Source organism: Myodes glareolus, chromosome 17, assembly GCF_982192425.1.
Source record: "Myodes glareolus chromosome 17, mMyoGla1.1, whole genome shotgun sequence".
Lineage (NCBI taxonomy): Eukaryota > Metazoa > Chordata > Mammalia > Rodentia > Cricetidae > Myodes > Myodes glareolus.
Window position 1 is genome coordinate 23,405,292 of NC_142042.1, and position 17,574 is coordinate 23,422,865.

At 45.0% G+C, this 17,574-nt stretch overlaps 1 protein-coding gene across 3 annotated transcripts in view; it reads right to left on the reverse strand.

The window, feature by feature from the left end:
* Positions 1 to 7,855: 7,855 nt before the first annotated feature.
* The window catches only part of Cenpe (centromere protein E), a 60,713-nt gene continuing 50,994 nt past the window's right edge, over positions 7,856 to 17,574 (reverse strand). For 2 of the 3 annotated variants that reach the window (XM_087897558.1, XM_087897557.1), the window contains 4 exons: positions 17,082 to 17,179; positions 13,417 to 13,597; positions 11,047 to 11,333; positions 7,856 to 8,346 (listed from right to left, as the gene is read on the reverse strand). In XM_087897558.1, the coding sequence (XP_087753684.1) occupies positions 8,252 to 8,346; positions 11,047 to 11,333; positions 13,417 to 13,597; positions 17,082 to 17,179 (661 nt within the window). In that variant the 3' untranslated portion in view covers positions 7,856 to 8,251. The remainder of the gene's footprint in view (positions 8,347 to 11,046; positions 11,334 to 13,416; positions 13,598 to 17,081; positions 17,180 to 17,574) is intronic. The other variant, XR_015735304.1, reaches the window with a different exon arrangement.

Below are 17,574 nucleotides of genomic sequence, written 5' to 3' on the forward strand. Positions count from 1 at the left end.
TGTCTGTTGTTTGCACTGAGCCAGAGAGCCTGAATGTCCAGGAAACGGCAGACAGAAGACGGTAGGACAACATGCCAGGAACCCAAGTGTCCTAAACCCTTAACCTAGATTGTTTTGAGTGAGGGAAAGAGAACATCCCCGTGGCTAAGGTCTAGTTCTGGCATTAACCTGTCGTGAGCAGTCAGGTCTGGTACAAATACACCTTCAGCTGCAGAACGCTGGCATCCAGGCTACACTGGGCCTGGGTATGGTAGAGAGCACCAGCATGAATGGAAGTCTTGAAAGGAATGAGCGGAACAGCAGCGAAGCAAGTTGGCTGAAACTGACAGCTACGAAACCCGAAAGGGAAAGACAAGATCTGGTGGGCTCTCTTGGCCAGGCCGGAGACTGGTGGGTTAATCTGATTGGTGTGATTAGGCAGAGTGATTATGTAGGTCATGTGTGGATGTCCTACATAAACTGGGGTACTCGGTACATGTTGCGCACACTTTGCCATGGCCTCTTGCAGTGTGAGGGCTACAAAAACAAAGCTATCAAGTTCCTCGCCTCCTTTGTTGCCAGGGCTGGTCCGCCACACAGATCCGGCCTTGGAGGTGCAGGCTGCACTTCCTGAGGGTTCCTTTCTTGAAGGAGAGGTGATGGTGATGTCTCTCAGAAGGTTCTGGCTTCTGCTCCTCTCTCTGAGCAGCAGCTGCAGTGTGGGTTTGAGAGTCGGATGCACACGGGCAGGACAGAGCAGAGCCAGACAAGGAGCTGGTGCTTCAAGGCCGACTCGGGGTGACTCCTCTGCACTCTGTGGCTGCAGAAACTTCCGATCATTGCTTCTCGGTGTTTGTTTGCTGCTGGTATTACCCAGGTTAGGAATAATGAAAAGAAACAAACAAAAAGGCCGGGCGGTGGTGGCGCACCCTTTTAATCCCAACACTCAGGAGGCAGGAGCAGGTGGATCTGTGTGTGTTCGAGGCCAGCCTGGTCTACAAGAGCTAGTTTCCAGGACAGACTCCAAAGCTACAGAGAAACCCTGTCTTGAAAAACCAAAACAAAACAAAGGAAACAAACAAACAAAAACCAGGGCTGGGTATCTTGCTCAGTGCTGATCTCACTTGGCAACAGGCCCTGGCTTTGGTCTCTAGTTCCACATAAAGTCCCAGCATGGTGGGTGGCACACTGCCTGGGAACTGAGCACAAGGAAGACATGTAGGAGGAGCACAAAGGTTGCCTAGTAACTTCAACGCCAGCCTGAACTACAGAAGATCCTTATTCAAAACAGGAACCAACCTCCCTCAAACGGGAAAAAAAAATATAAATAAAAAGCCCAATTTAAAAATAAAAAGACTACGGCAAGTCCTGTGTCTCCCCTCAGTAGTTCAGCAAACCAAATCTGTAAAGTGGCAAACTCGCCGGTGTTCCTATATGGTAAAGGAGAAGAAAACAGTAATTATACCAAAGATGTGGAGAGGAGGGGGCGTGGCGTGCAAGCGCAGAAGCCAAGTGTTTTGCCGCACCTGCTGGATAAATGTCAGCTCTTTACAGAGGACACGCAGAGAAACTGAAGCGGAGTTGTCATTTCAGTTCTGCCTGGGCTGTGTAAGGCTCCTGCTGGTTGGCATTGCAGGACGCTTCTGAGTCCAGTCGTGAGCTCACATCTGGCTGTGCTCCTTGCTTTAATAAACAAGACTTCTAAACCTTGCAGGGTTTTGAAAGACGTTGTTTTTATGAATGTGAGAGTGCTGTTAACGACTTCTGCATCTCTTGCTTCATTTTATTAAAGATTTAAGTCCAAGGCGCATGTCTGTAGTCCCTGTACCTGGGACGCCATGGTAGGAGATTACAAGGACAAACTGGGCTGCACGGCAAGGCCTACTCTCAAAGGAAGAAAAGGTTCCCATACAGAAGTATGTCTTTTCAGTCCCCAGAACAGCAGGACAAAGGACACTAGCCCACTCCGAGCTTGTGGCTCTGGCAGGCCTTGCCCTTCTCACCAGTTCTATGTTAACTTACATTCCTGAAGCTAGCCCCCAAGGTTCATTCCCTTCTTGGCCAGTCCCTCCTTCTGAGGCTGATTATCAAGGTCCAGCTATCAAAGAATTACAATGCAGCAAAAGACCCCCTGGGCGCACCTACTTAGCATGCCCCATTAATATTAAACACCTCATTCTAACACAGGATTTTTACCTTTATATATAGCCATTTGCCTATGTGCCATAGCTGTCTCCTCTCTATCCAGAGGCAATCTTTTGTCCTCTGGAACAAAGACCCTCTCAGAGGAGTAGCGTTTAAGCTGCAAAGACAACACTCAGACAAACCAAGCAGCAAAGAAGACGTGAAGACCAGATCAGGTACCTGGAAGAAGCAAAACCTAGTCAAGCTGCTGGAAGAGTTTAGACCAATCACTTGGAAGAGACACTGTCCAGCCTGCTGAGTGTCTGCAGCTGTGCAGTGTGCTCCAGGATCCAGCTCTGTGAGCTGTCAGCATGCTGGGGTGAGCTTTGGTGATGCAGCTGTCTGTGAGTCGTCTCTGCTCCTGAAGTAACCCCTCTTCCATATCCTCGTAAGTCACCCCAATAAAATGCATGGTTCACCATGTTGGACTTTTGGTGGTATCTGTATTTTGTTCTGTCAGGAGCTCCCCATCTGGGGTGAGCAGACGTGGTATCATGCCTCCTCGGGAAACGTTTGGTGCACAGCATAATTGGCACCCAAACAGGGCCACAGCAGAACCAAAGATGAGCTGGGGAGGAGTAAGTGCGTGGTCCTGACGGCGGGGTAGCAAGGCTGCACTGAGGCTTCGAAGGGAGCATGGATGAGCAGGGAGCATCCGTGGAGGACGTTCCTGTGTTTGTTCTTTCCTCTAAGGCATGCATCGATGCGCCTTTGTGCTCTGGCAGCCGTTGTATGGTTCTTGCTATGGACAGGGAGACGTGCAACTAAGGATGAACCACTAGGATTAGGAGTGTCTGTGGGAGGAATCCCAGGGTGGTGGTCTTTGTCTGTGTGGTATGGGGTGGCTTGTCTGCTTGCTGAGTGGGGTCCACCAGACAAAAACAGAGGTGCCCTGAGCAGCGAAAGGTTTGCAGTGGTTCTCAACCTCCCTAGTGCTGTGAACGTTTAATACAGTTCCTCACACTGCGGTGACCCCCAACCATAACATTATTTCATTGTTTCTTCATAAATGTAATGGTGCTACTGTTAGGAACTGTAATGCAAATATGTATGCAGGATATCTGATATATGTCCCCAAAGAGTTGTAACCCACAGGTTGGGAACGGCTGGTTTAGAGGACCTTTTGCAGCCTTTAAGATTAGTGCACAAGGGTCGAGATTGTCATCAAGCAGTGGCAGAGGTGGCCTGCTTTCAGTTCTATGTAGTTGGAAGTGCATAAAGGAGCAAGTACCGCAAGAAAGGGAGACATGGCTAGCATCCTCTCTGTTAGCCTCTGATTTGAAAAGCACACTAGATGAAGGGGAGGGTGAGCTGGAGGGATTGACTTGTTGCTTAATGCTTGGGGACCAGAAGGAAAAGAGAGGACAAGTTAGATTAATGCTCAAAAGTCCTTCATGAGATGCAAGAACCCATGGGAAGATTCAGAGACTGAGGAGGAGAATGTGGTAAAAGCAGGAGATGCTGAGGGTCTGAAAAAAATGAAAGTCTGTAATCCAGCACGCAGACGGGGCATTGGCAATGGTCCAGTACAGGAAACAGTACAAGATGGGGAAACAACCAGAACTTGAACTGCTGAAATTAGGAAAGACTTTTTTTTAAAAGATCTTTTCTTTTAAAAATAATTTATTATTGGGGCTGAAGAGATGACTCAGAGGTTAAGAGCACTGACTGCTCTTCCAGAGGACCAGAGTTCAATTACTAGCATCCACATGGTGGCACACAGCTGTCTGTAACTCCAGTTCCAGGAGACCTAACACCCTCACACAGACATAGACACAGACAAAACACCAATGTACATAAAATTAAAAATGATTTATTATTATTACATTCCTACTGCAGTTTCCCCTCCTTTCTCTCCTCCCAGTTACTGCCCATACCTACATCCACCCCTCTGTTTCTCTTCAGAAAAGGTCTGGCCTCCCATGGATATCAACCAAACATGGCATATCAAGTTGCAGCAAGACTAGGTACCTCCCCTTGTATTAAGGCTGGACAAGGCAACTTAGTTTGAGGAATAGGGTCCCAAAAGATGGCAGTTTGGACTCCAGGCAAAGACCAAGCCACAGAATGGTAACATATAGCAGAGGGCCTAGGTCAGTCCTGTGCAAGATTCCTGGTTACTGGTCTCTGTGTTCTCCTGAGCTCAGGTAAGTTAATTTTGTGTTGTCTTGTGATGTCCTTGACCCCTCTGGCTCCTACTTTCCTCCCCTCTCTTCTACAGGATTCTTTGAGCCCCACCTAATGTTTGGCTGTGGGTCTCTACATCTGTTTCTCTCAGTTGCTGGATGAAGCCTCTCTGATGACAGTTGGCCTAGGCACCAGTCTATGAGTATAGCAGAATATCATTACATTGACTTTTAATTTTTTTTTTCAAGGGTTTCTCTGTAGCTTTGGAGCCTGTACTGGAACTAGCTCTTGTAGACCAGGCTGGCCTCAAACTCACAGAGATCCACCTGCCTCTGCCTCTCGAGTGCTGTGATTAAAGGCATGTGCCACCACTGCCCAGCTACGTGATTGGTTCTATACTAGGTCTCTGGGCTATGCATCCTCTGTGCCTTTGAGTTCCAGGTACTGTCATGGGTGGGCTTAACCTTGGGGCACGTGTCTTAGGCTAGACCAGCCATTGGTTGGCTATTCCCACATTTTCTACACCACCTTTCCACCAGCACATCTTGTATTTAGGGTAAATTGTAGGGTGAAGGTTATGTGGCTGGGCCAATCGAATTCCTCTAGAAGTATTGCCTGGTTATAGGAGATGGCTGGTTGAGGCTCTGTATCCCCTATTACTAATAGTCTTAGCTAGGGTCACCTTTGTAGATTCCTGGAAATTTCCATTGCACTAGGTTTCTAGCTCATTCAGTAACGCCCCCCCTTTCTATTCATCTCTTCCAGCACTATCCCCCTCCACCCCACCTCCTGATCCCTCCTGTGTTGAGAGATCCCAAAGAGCCATTGATTCTGGCTTGAATTTGGGGTGATAGTACCTAGGCTTTGAACTACCTTTTGTTTAAAGCCAGGGAGTCTTATCTGAGTTGTTCTTTTGAAGGAATTACTGAGCCTTTGCTCTTAGTCTTGAGAGTATCTGGCAAACCAGGAGGTCTCATGTCTGAGAATTGCTGAGGCAAATGGTTCCTTCAAACAACTCTGGATAAGAGGTTTTGGTATTCGAAAATTGACTTGCTGGAGGTTTAAGGATAAAGGAGGCTTTTCCAAAGCCACAGAGCAGTTATCTGAATGCTAGCCCCCCTGCTGCTGTTGCTAATTGCATTTTGGAGTGATCCTCTTTGATTGACCCATGTAATGGGACACAGACACCTCTTGTTTCCATCCCCACCTGCTCCCAGTCCACCCTCAAAATCTAGTCTATTTTATTTCCTTTTCTCAGGGAGTGTTGTAGGAGGACACTTGTTTGTTCCTGGCTGCTCAGCTCAGAAATAACCACACAGAAACTGTATTAATTAAATCACTGCTTGGCCTATTAGCTCTAGTTTCTTATTGGCCGGCTCTTACATCTTAATTTAACCAATTTTCTGTCAATCTGTGTATTGTTATGTGGCTCTGGCTTACCGGTAAGGTTCCAGCTCAACTGTTCCCAGAGGCAGCTACATAGTGTCTCCTGACTCTGCCTTCTATCTTCCAGCATTCAGAGCGTTCAGTTTAGTTTTCCTTGCCTACCTCTATTCCCTGCCAGGCCCAAGACAGATTCTTTATTAACCAATGGTATTCACAGCATACAGAGGGGATTCCCATACCAAGGGAGATCTAAGCATCCACTTTTGAGCCCTCCTTGTTTCCTAGCTTGTCTGGGTTTGTGGATTACCCTTTACAGCTAATGTCCAATTGTGAGTACATAGTTTGTCTTTCTGTATTTTGCCTGAAAACTTCTTACGTCATTGTTTCTAACTGAGTAATTCCATTGTGTAGATGTACCACATTTTCTTTGGTTGAGGGACATCTAGGGTGTTTCCAGTTTCTGCCTATCCATCAAAGACTCTAAGATCCCATTGTACATCATCAGAATGGACAAGATCAAAACCACAAATGACAGCTCATGCTGAGGAAGATGTGGAGCAAGGGGAACACTCCTCCCTTGCTGGTGGGAGTGCAAACCTGTACAGTCACTTTGTAAATCAGTATGATGGTTTCTCAGGGAATTGGTTTACCTCAAGACCCAGCTATACCACTCTTGGCATATACCCAAAGGATGCTCTATCACACCACAAGGACACTTGCTCAACTACGTTCATAGCCGTTTTATTTGTAATAGCTATGAAAGGCTTTCTTAAAAAGCAACGAAAGAGCATGTCACAGCATGCCTCGGGAGGCTGTGGGTCGAGGGAATGCTTAGGCTCCGTCTGACTGCTGTGGAGGCAGGGGAGACTGAGGAATTAATGACCATCCCTCCTGAAGGCAAAGGCTGTGTAATTTTACCGGGTGAGGAAATCTCAGAGCCATTAGGAACATTTGTTATCTGTCTGTAGTCCCCACAAACAGGGGCTGGAGGACCAGAGGGGCTGATGCTATTGAGGGAACTAGGAATAAGAGAAGCCATGTTTGAACCCTAGCTCAGTGAGCCAGATAGAACTATTAAGAGAGGAGTTAAGGAAAAGGCTGGCCTAGCGTGGACCCCTAGCCCTGTGGTGGGGCATGAGCTTTAGAGAATAGGAAAGGCTTTAGCAGATAGCAGTGTCTTAGAGCTGCATGTGAAGTCTCTGTAAACAGAGGGAGCAACCTAGGGAGACAGGAAATAGTACGGCAGGTCTGGATTCCTTGAAGACAAATGTGGCAAGATTTGTGTCAAACTAAAATTTCTAAGGGCAAAGTTGACAGATTGTGTGCTTAGGGGCTTCTAGAAGGCTTTAAATCCTGAGGAGCTCACAGAATACACCCACGATAGAACACCACAAGCGAACATGGTCCAATGGATGGGACCTTTTCCATGTTCTGTTAGACCTTGTTTGTGCCCCGCTGTAGCATCTTCTTAGTTGTGAACCTCTGAGGTCACCCAACACTTGCCGAGAACAGATGACAACAGACTTTCAGAGTGCTTCTCCACGGCAATCTTCGTAACCCTCCTATTTGCTATGGGATGATGATTTGGGGTGATCCCTTGTCCGGCCAAACCTCTGAAAAAGGTTTTGTTATATGAATGACATAGCGTTACTGGGTGTTTTGCAAATTTGGAAAGCCATCGGAAGGACAAGATGGAACTTCCACCTACATTACAACCCTACTGGTTCCCTAACAGGTGGAAAAGGACACCCCCAGAAGCCATAAGGTTACTGAATGAAAACCCCAGTGCCAGGGATGGGCTACCTCCTTGTGAATTGTTGGCCAGGTAAGCCCTAAGCCTCAAAAAGCATAAAGGCTATTGCTATTGTCAAAACCGGACAGTAAGACCCTAGTCCCGGAGAAATGCATGTGTGTGCTGTGACTGCGAGACTGAACTGGAAACAGTTTTCACAGGGCCAGACAGGCCATGCAGCTTGCTGGGGAGACTGACAGCTTGTTCTGGTTAAGGCCTGCTCCACAAGATGGAGTTCCCGCAGCGCTGTAAGCCAGAACAGAAACTTGAGGCTGGGAGGTCATAGGCCGTATTCACACTTTGTCGTGGGCTCCCTATCTGGGGTCAGTAAACATGTGTGCTGTGTCTTCCCAGGAAAAGTTGTCATACAACAAAGCTTTATATTAATTTGTGCTATGGAAAGACTAGAGAACTTTATTCTTTGCAATATATAAAAATAAATAAAATATTTCAACTTTTGGGAGTATCACAAATACAAGAAGATACTGCTATCACCACTCTAAATGATTGGAATAAATTTGTTTCTTGTTCCTTCATCTTCTCATTATAATGGCAAAGTGAGAATTAGACTCAGGTCAGGGTAGACACACAAAGAGGGCCACTCCGAAGGATGCTGTAGGGCTGTCTAAAGTGAGAATTACATCACTGTCAGGTCAGGGTAGACACACAAAGAGGGCCACTCTGAAGGATGCTGTAGGGCTGTCTAAAGTGAGAATTACATCACTGTCAGGTCAGGGTAGACACATAAGAAGTCCACTCCGAAGGATGCTGTGGGCCGGCCGGCTACTGCATTTTGCACTCAGGCCCATCTTTCCCCAAGGAGGGCTGACGGAGGTCTGCCGTGGGATCCACATTCTCTACTTCTGCAGCTGGTTCCTCTGACAAAGGAAATACAAACAAATTAGCCCTATGCGAATCCACAGAAGCAAGCACATCAGGAGGCAGAAAGGACATTAGAGCTGATGTTTAAGGCACGTGTTTGGTGAAGACGGGTGCATCTTCCTGTCAGAGCTCTATGCCCCACTGTCTGAAGGTGAACTGCTGGAAAATGATCCTCTGCCTAGAACTAAGGACTGATAAAGGCATCTTCACAGTGTGAACTCAACATGAACTAAATTTGATTTTCCTTTATTCCATTTTTAGGGGAAGAAAGTGTGTTGGCCTCATTCCAGGAGAGGCTCTCATAGTAGTAGAAGGTGCTCTTCAAGCCTTCAAATGAAGGGAGAGGCATGTTTGGTAGTCGTACCCAGCTCCAAAGCCTGTAGACCTCAATGACTACATCTGCAATATAGCCACAGTGGCTAAATAGTGCCACTTTGGTTATGGGGCTAATAACAGCTATCTAGTTAGATTTAAGGCCTGCTGAGCAGGAGAAACCATTCCTGGTACTTTAAGCCTAGACAGCTATTCATGCTGGAGAGATGACGGACCCAAGAGGAGAGCCTACTACCACCATGTTCCTAAGCCACATTACCTAACTGCATTCTAAATACATATTCTTACACACACAGGTAAGGGAAGGGCTCACTCCTCATCAGAGAAACTTTTACAGCAGAATGAGACTGTTACAGAAAGCTACAATTGTCAGATGCAGAGAACAACAGTCTGTGGGGTACCCAGCCTCAGCGAGCACATCTACAGCACCACTTCTATACCTACGGCTCAGGAACCCAGACTCAGTGAGCACATCTACGGCACCACTCCTAAGCCTACGGCTCAGGAACCCAGCCTCAGCGGGCACATCTACAGCACAACTCCTATGCCTACGGCTCAGGAACCCAGCCTCAGCGGGCACATCTACAGCACCACTCCTATACTATGGCTCAGGCAGGAGATGGGGTGGCAAGAACTGTAAGAGCCAAAGGACCAGGAAATCCACTGTGAGGCTGTGCCTTTAAGCTACGACAGGGAAGCTACACCCATGAAATCTCAACATGGCTCCCTAAGCAAGGCCTGAATTGCGGTGGGACAATGGAATTCTGTAAAGATTTGTCACTTGTACTGGTTTAATAAAATGCTGATTGGCCGGTAGCCAGGCAGGAAGTATAGGTAGGGGAACCAGGAGAATTCTGGGAAGAGGAAAGGCTCAGTCTGCAGTTGTCACCCAGATGCAGAGGAAGCAAGATGAGAATGCCTCACTGACCAAAGGTACCAAGCCATGTGGCTAACACAGAAAAGAATTATGGGGTAATTTAAGATGTGAGAGTTAGTTAATAAGAAAGACTGAGCTAATAGGCCAACCAGTTTATAATTAACGTAGGCCGCTGTGTATTTCTTTGGACTGGGCGGGACAGAAACCTCTGTCAATACTGAACAATTTCAACAATAGCTGACATTCTAAAGTAGGTGGGGGAGGTCTCACAGGGCCCTACCAATTTTGTAGGAGCTGTAAGTAATTACTAACTTCTGAGAGGGAGAATTAGTCTTGTCCAGAGATGAGCTCCCTGACTGGATCTCCAAGCTTTAGAAAGAGGCAGGCGACAGGTTTATTATTTATATGTACATTTAACAACAGGGGTTAAAGAGGAGGCTAGAAAGTATTCACTTTTATTTTACATGTATGAGCATTTGCCTGTATGTATGTATATGTACCACACTCATACCTAGTGCCCTCAGAGGCCAAGAGTATTAGATACCCTGGGCTCAGAGATCCATAGTAGTGAGCTGCCATCCAGGTGCTGGGAATGGAACCCTGGTCTTCTTGCAAGAGCAGCAAGTGTTCATAACTGCTGAACTACCTCTCAAATTCTGAGTTAGAGTTCTTAACAAATACTATATTGTTTGGTAGCTATTCCAGCAATTGGGAGGCAGAACTGCTGCAAATTCAAGACTAGCCTGGGTTACAAAGTACAACTGTCTAGAAACAAAAAAACCCAAACCAAATACCACCTCTTAACAACAAAACAAGCAACAACAAAATGTTACACCGTGTGCTGCTAGGAGTAGTGGAAATCTCCCTCCATCCATCCCACCCCTTGTCCACCGTGGACAGACAATACCTGCCCATCAGCGTCATCTCAGTGGGTGGGTGGATTATCACACTATGGTAGAGCTTATATGCTTATTTAACAGTCCATGACTAGCACTAGTGATGGGAGTGTGAACATGTGAACGTGGAAGTATACATTTCTTTAAGTGTAAAGGGGAAATTTTACTATACTCTCTATGAACCAAACAAACAAAAACAAAACAACAATAAAAAACCCCTCCCAGTAAACAGGATTTTATGTTATTCAGGATTTTGGAGTCCCTTGGAGGTCCTGGAATGAATCTCTCACAGATAAATGTGGGCTACAAAAACATGCATTGCACAGAACATTTAGTTGTCTGACTCTGAGCACAGACTTGAGTGGGTGAAGTCAGATGTGTGTGGTGCTTTTGTAATTGTGACAATGACAGCAAGAGGCAAGGGAACACAGTGAACAGCAAGTCTGGAAAACACCATGTAACTGTGAAGTAACCAAGACAACAGGAACATGAGTTCTGACGGAACTGACTCACAGCTCAGCAGATGAAGCAGTGCACACGAATCCCACCCATTGTCCCCAGGGATACCTGGCAACCTATGCACTACCTACCTGGACACAGCCCTAAACTGGAGTTATCAAAATAGCGAATCGGAGGAGGTGCTGGTAGAGACTTTGACCGGTTATCAAAAAACCAAGATTTTGGTGAGTCTTTTGGCACAGGGTCCTGGAAATTCCGTTCCCTGCACTGGGAAGGTGTGTTCTGTCTCCTTTTAGACTCTGTCCCAGTCACTTTCGGGGACTTTGGCAAGGTCTCATGAGCTGCTTCTCTGTAGGAGTCTCTTGCAACGGTCCTTTCCTTCCAGGCTTTCAACTCTTTGGAGAGCTGAGACTTAGCACTTAAATGGAAGCAGAAAGATAGGATGATTCAATTCTTCTTCTTCTTTTTGGTTTTTTGAGACAGAGTTTCTCTGTGTAACAGCCCTGGCTGTCCTGGAACTAGTTCTTACAGACCAGGCTGGCCTCAGACTCACAGAGATCTGCCTGCCTCTGCTTCCCGAGTGCTGGGATTAAAGGTGTGTGCTACCATTTCCTGGCTGACAACTCAATTCTTAAACGTGGTAAAAACTTAAAAAGAACCCTACCCTACTAAAATATCTACCACAAAATGTGCCATTCTGTTCCATTTGCACTTTATCTCACCCTAATGCTTTCTGTCGGGACACTTCCACGGCTCAGAAGTGAAAAGGCGTTGCATAAATTGAATAATTATAGTAAAATTGTTTTTTTTTTTTTTTTTATGACAGGGTTTCTCTGTGTTTCCCTGGCTATTCTGGAGCTCACTCTGTAGACCAGGCTGACCTAGAACTCACAGTGATCTGCTTGCCTCTGCTTCCCGAGTACTGGAATTAAGGGCATGTGTCACCACTGTACAGCATAAAGTAAAAATTTCTGATTATGAAGTGAGAAAAAATTTTTTTAAATTCAAAGCTTAACTTCAGTTTTTTTTTGAATGAATCCATACCATCCAGAGTGGTTTATGTGCTAGTGTAATTAGGTTTATAGAATGTCTATTGAACCTCTACATAAGTATATTTTCATCTATCCTAATTTCTCTTTACTTTTCTGGTTGCTACTTCTCCACCTCCCTGAATCAATACATGACCGGATTCCACCTTCAAAATGTAATTTAAGCTACCCACAGCTGCTTTTTGTTTTTCTGGGACAGGGTCTCAGAAAGTTCTAATGGCCTTGGTCTTGTGAGTTTCCTATCTTAGCCTCTTGAGTTCTGGAACTGTAGTCATACAATGTCTGGCCCTTTGTCTTTGCTTAATGTTACTCTATGGAAAAGATCGGCTGTTAAACTATTTGCCCTGGGACATTTTACTCATTTCTGCAGTGCTGGGGATGGAGGCCAGGGCCTGTGCTTGCTGGGCGAGCATCCCACCATTGAGCTCTACCGCCCACCCTTCACATTCACTTATGTGTGGTTTTCTTCTGGACCACTAGGAGAGTGTTTGGTACAAAAATTCTACTCTTGTATGGTAGAAGAAGTCAACTAATGCAACGCTTCACATCTGTCTGTAAATGGGTACAATGATGGACTCGGGGGTCCTCTGTGGGCCACAGCTTCACTGACTGTGACAGCTGTTTTCTCAGCGTTCTTCATTTCCTGGATCTTGACCTGGTTAAAAATAGTTCAGAACAGCTGGGAAGATGGTTTAGTGGGTAAAGTACTTAAGTTTAATTCCTAGAATCTGCGTTAAAAAAAAAAAAAGCTGGCTGCACAGTACAAATCTGAATGTGTGCTGGGGAGGTGGAGGCACGAAGTTCTCTGGGTGAGCTGGTCAGCCAGGTCAGCTGATCCAGTGAGCAGCCTGGTCTCAAACACGCTGGAGAAGTACCTGAGCAAGACACTCACACTGACCTCTGGCCCCACATGCACAAGTGTGCACAGTTGATGAATAGCAAACGTGAAATGGAGCCACTATATTCCCATTTAATTTTCTTTTTCCCTTGACAGGGTTTCTCTGTGTAGCCCTGGTTGTCCTGGAACTCACTCTACAGACCAGACTGACCTCAAACTCAGAGATCTGCTTGTCCCTGCCTCCTGAGTGTTGGAATTAAAGGCATATGCCATCACTGCCTGGCTATTCCCATTTCTTTTAACATAGCATTTATTACACAATCTCTAAAAATTGCAATCTCCCAAATTAGTAGAAGGTTGACAACTGTAGAAAATATATGCAAATAATTCTAGTACACGGAGCCATAGCAGGATATGTCATACAAACAAAACCTGCCTTTTTTGTTTGTTTGTTTGTTTGTTTTTGAGACAGGCTCTCTATATTAGGTAGCCCTGGCTGTCCAGGAACTTACTTTGTAGGCCAGGCTGGCTTTGAACTCAGAGATCTGTCTGCCTCTGCTTCCAGAGTGCTGAGATTAAAGGCACACACCACCACACCTGGGCTTAGAACTTACCTTAATAATTGATTCTTTTGCTTTATTAGCTGTTCATTTTGCTGCTTTAGCTTAGAAATTTCATTTTCCATCCTTACATATTCACTTTTCAGAATAAGAGCTTTTGTGTTTTGTACAATCCCGCTGCCACCTCCACAGGTTAAGGGTTTACTGGACAGCTGAGGGTTCGGCTCTGATATAACTGAAAGAGACAAACACACACAGGTTGATACTCTTTCTTTTGTAAGAAAACAAAAAACAGTAGGTGTTTCTGTGTTGCCCAGGCTGGCCTTCAACTGGTACTGATCCTCCTGAATGCTGGAATTAGGCCCTGTGCTGCCAGGTATATAATCTTAATCTTAACATTAGCTCTGATGTTCAAAAAGAAATATTAAAACTGCAACAAGCCACTAAAAAACCATTTCCTGGACGTCACGTCTGATTTTCTGTTTCTCCCCAGTCTACCTGACCACCATTCTTCCTTTCCCTACAGTCCGGCCCCACTGGTTACATCACTGCACTCTCCACCCCAGCTGGGCGACAGCAGCCTTCTACAGTCAGCCGTTCTGAGTTGGCTCGCGCTCTCGTCACCTGCTGCTTTGCTGCAGGTCAGGCAGAGACTGCCCCAAAGTCACTCAGTGCATCGCGTGCTCCACTTCCTAACTACACACACCTTCAGATGGGAGTAGAATTGACAGTATTGTGAACAAAACTGTATAAAAATGAGGTGTTATTTATCTGAACAATTCACTAGGTTACCAAAGTTCATTAGAGAGACAGAGAGGATATCTTAGGAGACTAGTTATGCACATTCTAATCATTCAGGTGCAATACACGCAGACATTTCTGAAAATCAGAACTGTTCCAGTATCCCAGCAATGAGCATCTTCTTAGATGCAGGAAAGGCCCTTGATGAAATTCAGCCTTCCTTCATGATAAATGTTCTGGAGAGACTAGAATAGGAGGGACATATCTCACAATAATAAACGGAGTCTACAGCATCCCCACAGCCACGGTCTTGGGGAATAAGAACAATCCCTGACATTGTTACTGAAACCATGAACAAGACAAGGATGTCCACTCTCTCCCCTCCTGTTCAATATAGTGCTACAGGTCTTACTGAGAGGAACAAGACAACTGAAGGAGACCAAGGGGATATAAATAGGAAAGGAAAAAGTCCAAGTAGCCTTATTTGCAGATGATATGATTTTATATATGGAAGACCCTAAAGATCCACTAGGAAATTTCGACAGTTGACAAATACTTCAGCAAAGTAGCAGCATATAAAATCAACATACAAAAATCAGTAAACTTCCTAAACAAAAATCTTAGAATAACCCTAATCAAACAAGTGAAAGACTTGTATAATAAAAATTTTAAGACATTAAAGCTAGGCATTGATGATGACATCAGAACACGGAAACACCTCCCATGCTCAGGAATTAGTAGGGATCATGTTGTGAAGAAGGCCATCCCACCAAAACCAATCTATAGATGGAATGTAATCCCCATCAAAATCCCAACACAATTCTTCGTAGAAATTGAAAAAAATAATCTTAAATGTCATATGGAAACACAAAAAACCTGAGATAGCTAAATCAATCCTGAATAATGAAAGAACTGAGCTATCAACATCCCAGATTTCAAATTATAGCACAGGGCTAAATATACAGTGATAAAAATAACATGACTAGATACCAGACAACATAGTTAACATATTGTTTTCATTTTCTTAGTAAATTTAAAAAATTAAAATATAATTACATCACTTCCCTTCTTGCCTTTCTTCCCGTCAACCCCTGCCATACCCCCAACTGTTTCCTCTCAAGTTGATGGCCTCTTTTTCTCTGACATTGTTACACGTATAAACAGAAACAGTCAACCTCCTGAGTCCGTTTAGTGTGGCTTGCATGCATGATTCCAGGGCTGACTACTTTGTTCTGGGACAAATTATCAGTCCGCAGGGAGGATAATTCTCCCCTTTCCATTTCGTTTGAAAATAAACATATGGATGCTTTGCTGGGTACTGAGAACTCTCAAATGCTTTCCCACACCTGATGGTTTGATGCTCAGGTGCAGGAAGGTCAGGTTATTTCACATGGCCACCGAGGGTGGTCAGTTCAAAGATGTCCCCCACTTTTAGCTAATGTTTCTTCTAGTACATAGAATCGCACCAATACTCAGCATTCTTCCTCTAATGGGGCACACGACAGACATGAGGAAGAAGCTGCTGCAAGGGGCATACAGAAAGAAATTCCATCCTTCAATCTCTAAACTGTGCCTGTGGCAAATTTCGGTTTTCATGTAATTATGTATATTATCAGTCTTATGAGCAGACAGGCAAATGTTTACCCACTGTTATTATGTAGCCATTTTAATTTCTTAGTTGTATGCATATAGCTATTACCTGATTGGATGTATTTGATTTTTACTGGGAAGTAGGTTTTCCCTTGATAGTTAAGTCATTCTTACACTAGTCAATACTTTAGCAATATGTAAAAACCTTAATTATGTAAGAGTGAAACTCATCCTCAAGAGTCTACAATGGATAAGCTCTTGGTACTGCAGTACTAGGAGTAACATGACTGATGGAACGGTGGACCAGTGCAGGTTTAGTGCTGGACGCCATGTGAACAACTGGAGTCCTCAAAGCCTATATGTGCTTTGAGGAGTTAAATGGAAAGGACCTTGAGATATATGTGCTCTTGCTACGCTCATAGGGCCGCACAGAGAATGAAGTGGCAATCATGGATCTGTGCTAGGTTCTCTGCATATATGTTATGGTTGTTAGTTTTGTGGGTTTTTTTCTCTTAACTTTAAGTAGTTATTTTTCTTTTGATAGGGTCACCTAACGCTGTTCTCTTACAAATTTCCAACACACAATAGTGTTGTTAACTACAGCTCTTATAATGCTCATTAGGGATTTAGATTTCCTCACACAGAACTGCAACCCTGCACCTTTTGGCTTGGTTTCTAGTAGCTGTCACCCCACTTTCTGTGTCTGTGTATTCAACTCTTACTGCATACATAAGCAAGACTTACGATGACTTTCTGGGTCCAGTTTACTGAATTTAGTATAATGTCCCTTCAGTCTGTATAAAAATTATTTATTTTATACCCCAACTGTAGTTTTCCTCCCCCCACTTCCCCTCTGAGACTCCAGCCCTCCTTCAATCCACTCGTTTCTTTCCAGGAAGGCACAGGCCTCCCATGGTGTCAATAAAGCATGGCATATCTTGTTGAGGAAAGACTAAGTAAATCTCCTTGTGTTAAGGCTGAGCAAGGCAACCAGTATGAGGAATAGGTTCCCAAGAATCAGCCAAGGACCAGAGACCATCCTGCTCCCGCTGTTAGGAGTCCCACAAATAGGTCATCGATTGGTGTTCTTTGGGGACTCCTAACAGTGGGACTGGGGTTGTCTCTGATTCTTTCTCCTGGGCCTCTTTTCCTCCTACTGGGCTGACTGGTCCACCTTGATAGGAGGGTGTGTACCTAGTCTTATGGTGATGTTTTACGCCATGTTCAGCTGATATCCTTGGGAGGCCTGCTCACGTTTGCAGGAAGAGGAGGAGTGGATCTGAGGGAGAGAGGTGGTAGTGGTAGGGAACTCGAAGGAATGGAGGGAGAGGAAACTGCAGTTGGAATGTATTTTATGAGAGAAAAAAAATCTGTCTTTTTCAGCTTACTTGAGGTATCCTGGGCCTGTTGGTTTCTTCTGAGGTTTTCTCTCAGCAGCCTTATCACTTCTTTCTGATGGTCAACAGTGGCCTTTGTAGAAAGAATTCTAACAAGAATAAGATAGAGAAAATATATAAGGGTCCAAGTGATTTTATAGAGGACTTTCTGATTTGATATGCCACATTGACATACACTCTCACGCAGGGGCAGGGGCAGGGGCAGGGGCAGGGGCAGGGGCAGGGGCAGGGGCAGGGGCAGGTCAGCCCCTGGAATATAGCTCAGCTCTCATGGCTACACCCAACTATTCTGTTCAGTTATAGGAACAGTCCAGCTTTACTACTGAGAAACTAATTCATTTAAAACTTCTAGAAACATAATAGCTATATATTGAACAAAATTATTTTTGGACACTATGAACTCTCACCATGAGGTGACATAAACAGAAACTCACCAGGGAGTGAAAAGGAACAGAACAACAACAAAATCAAAACACCAATTCCC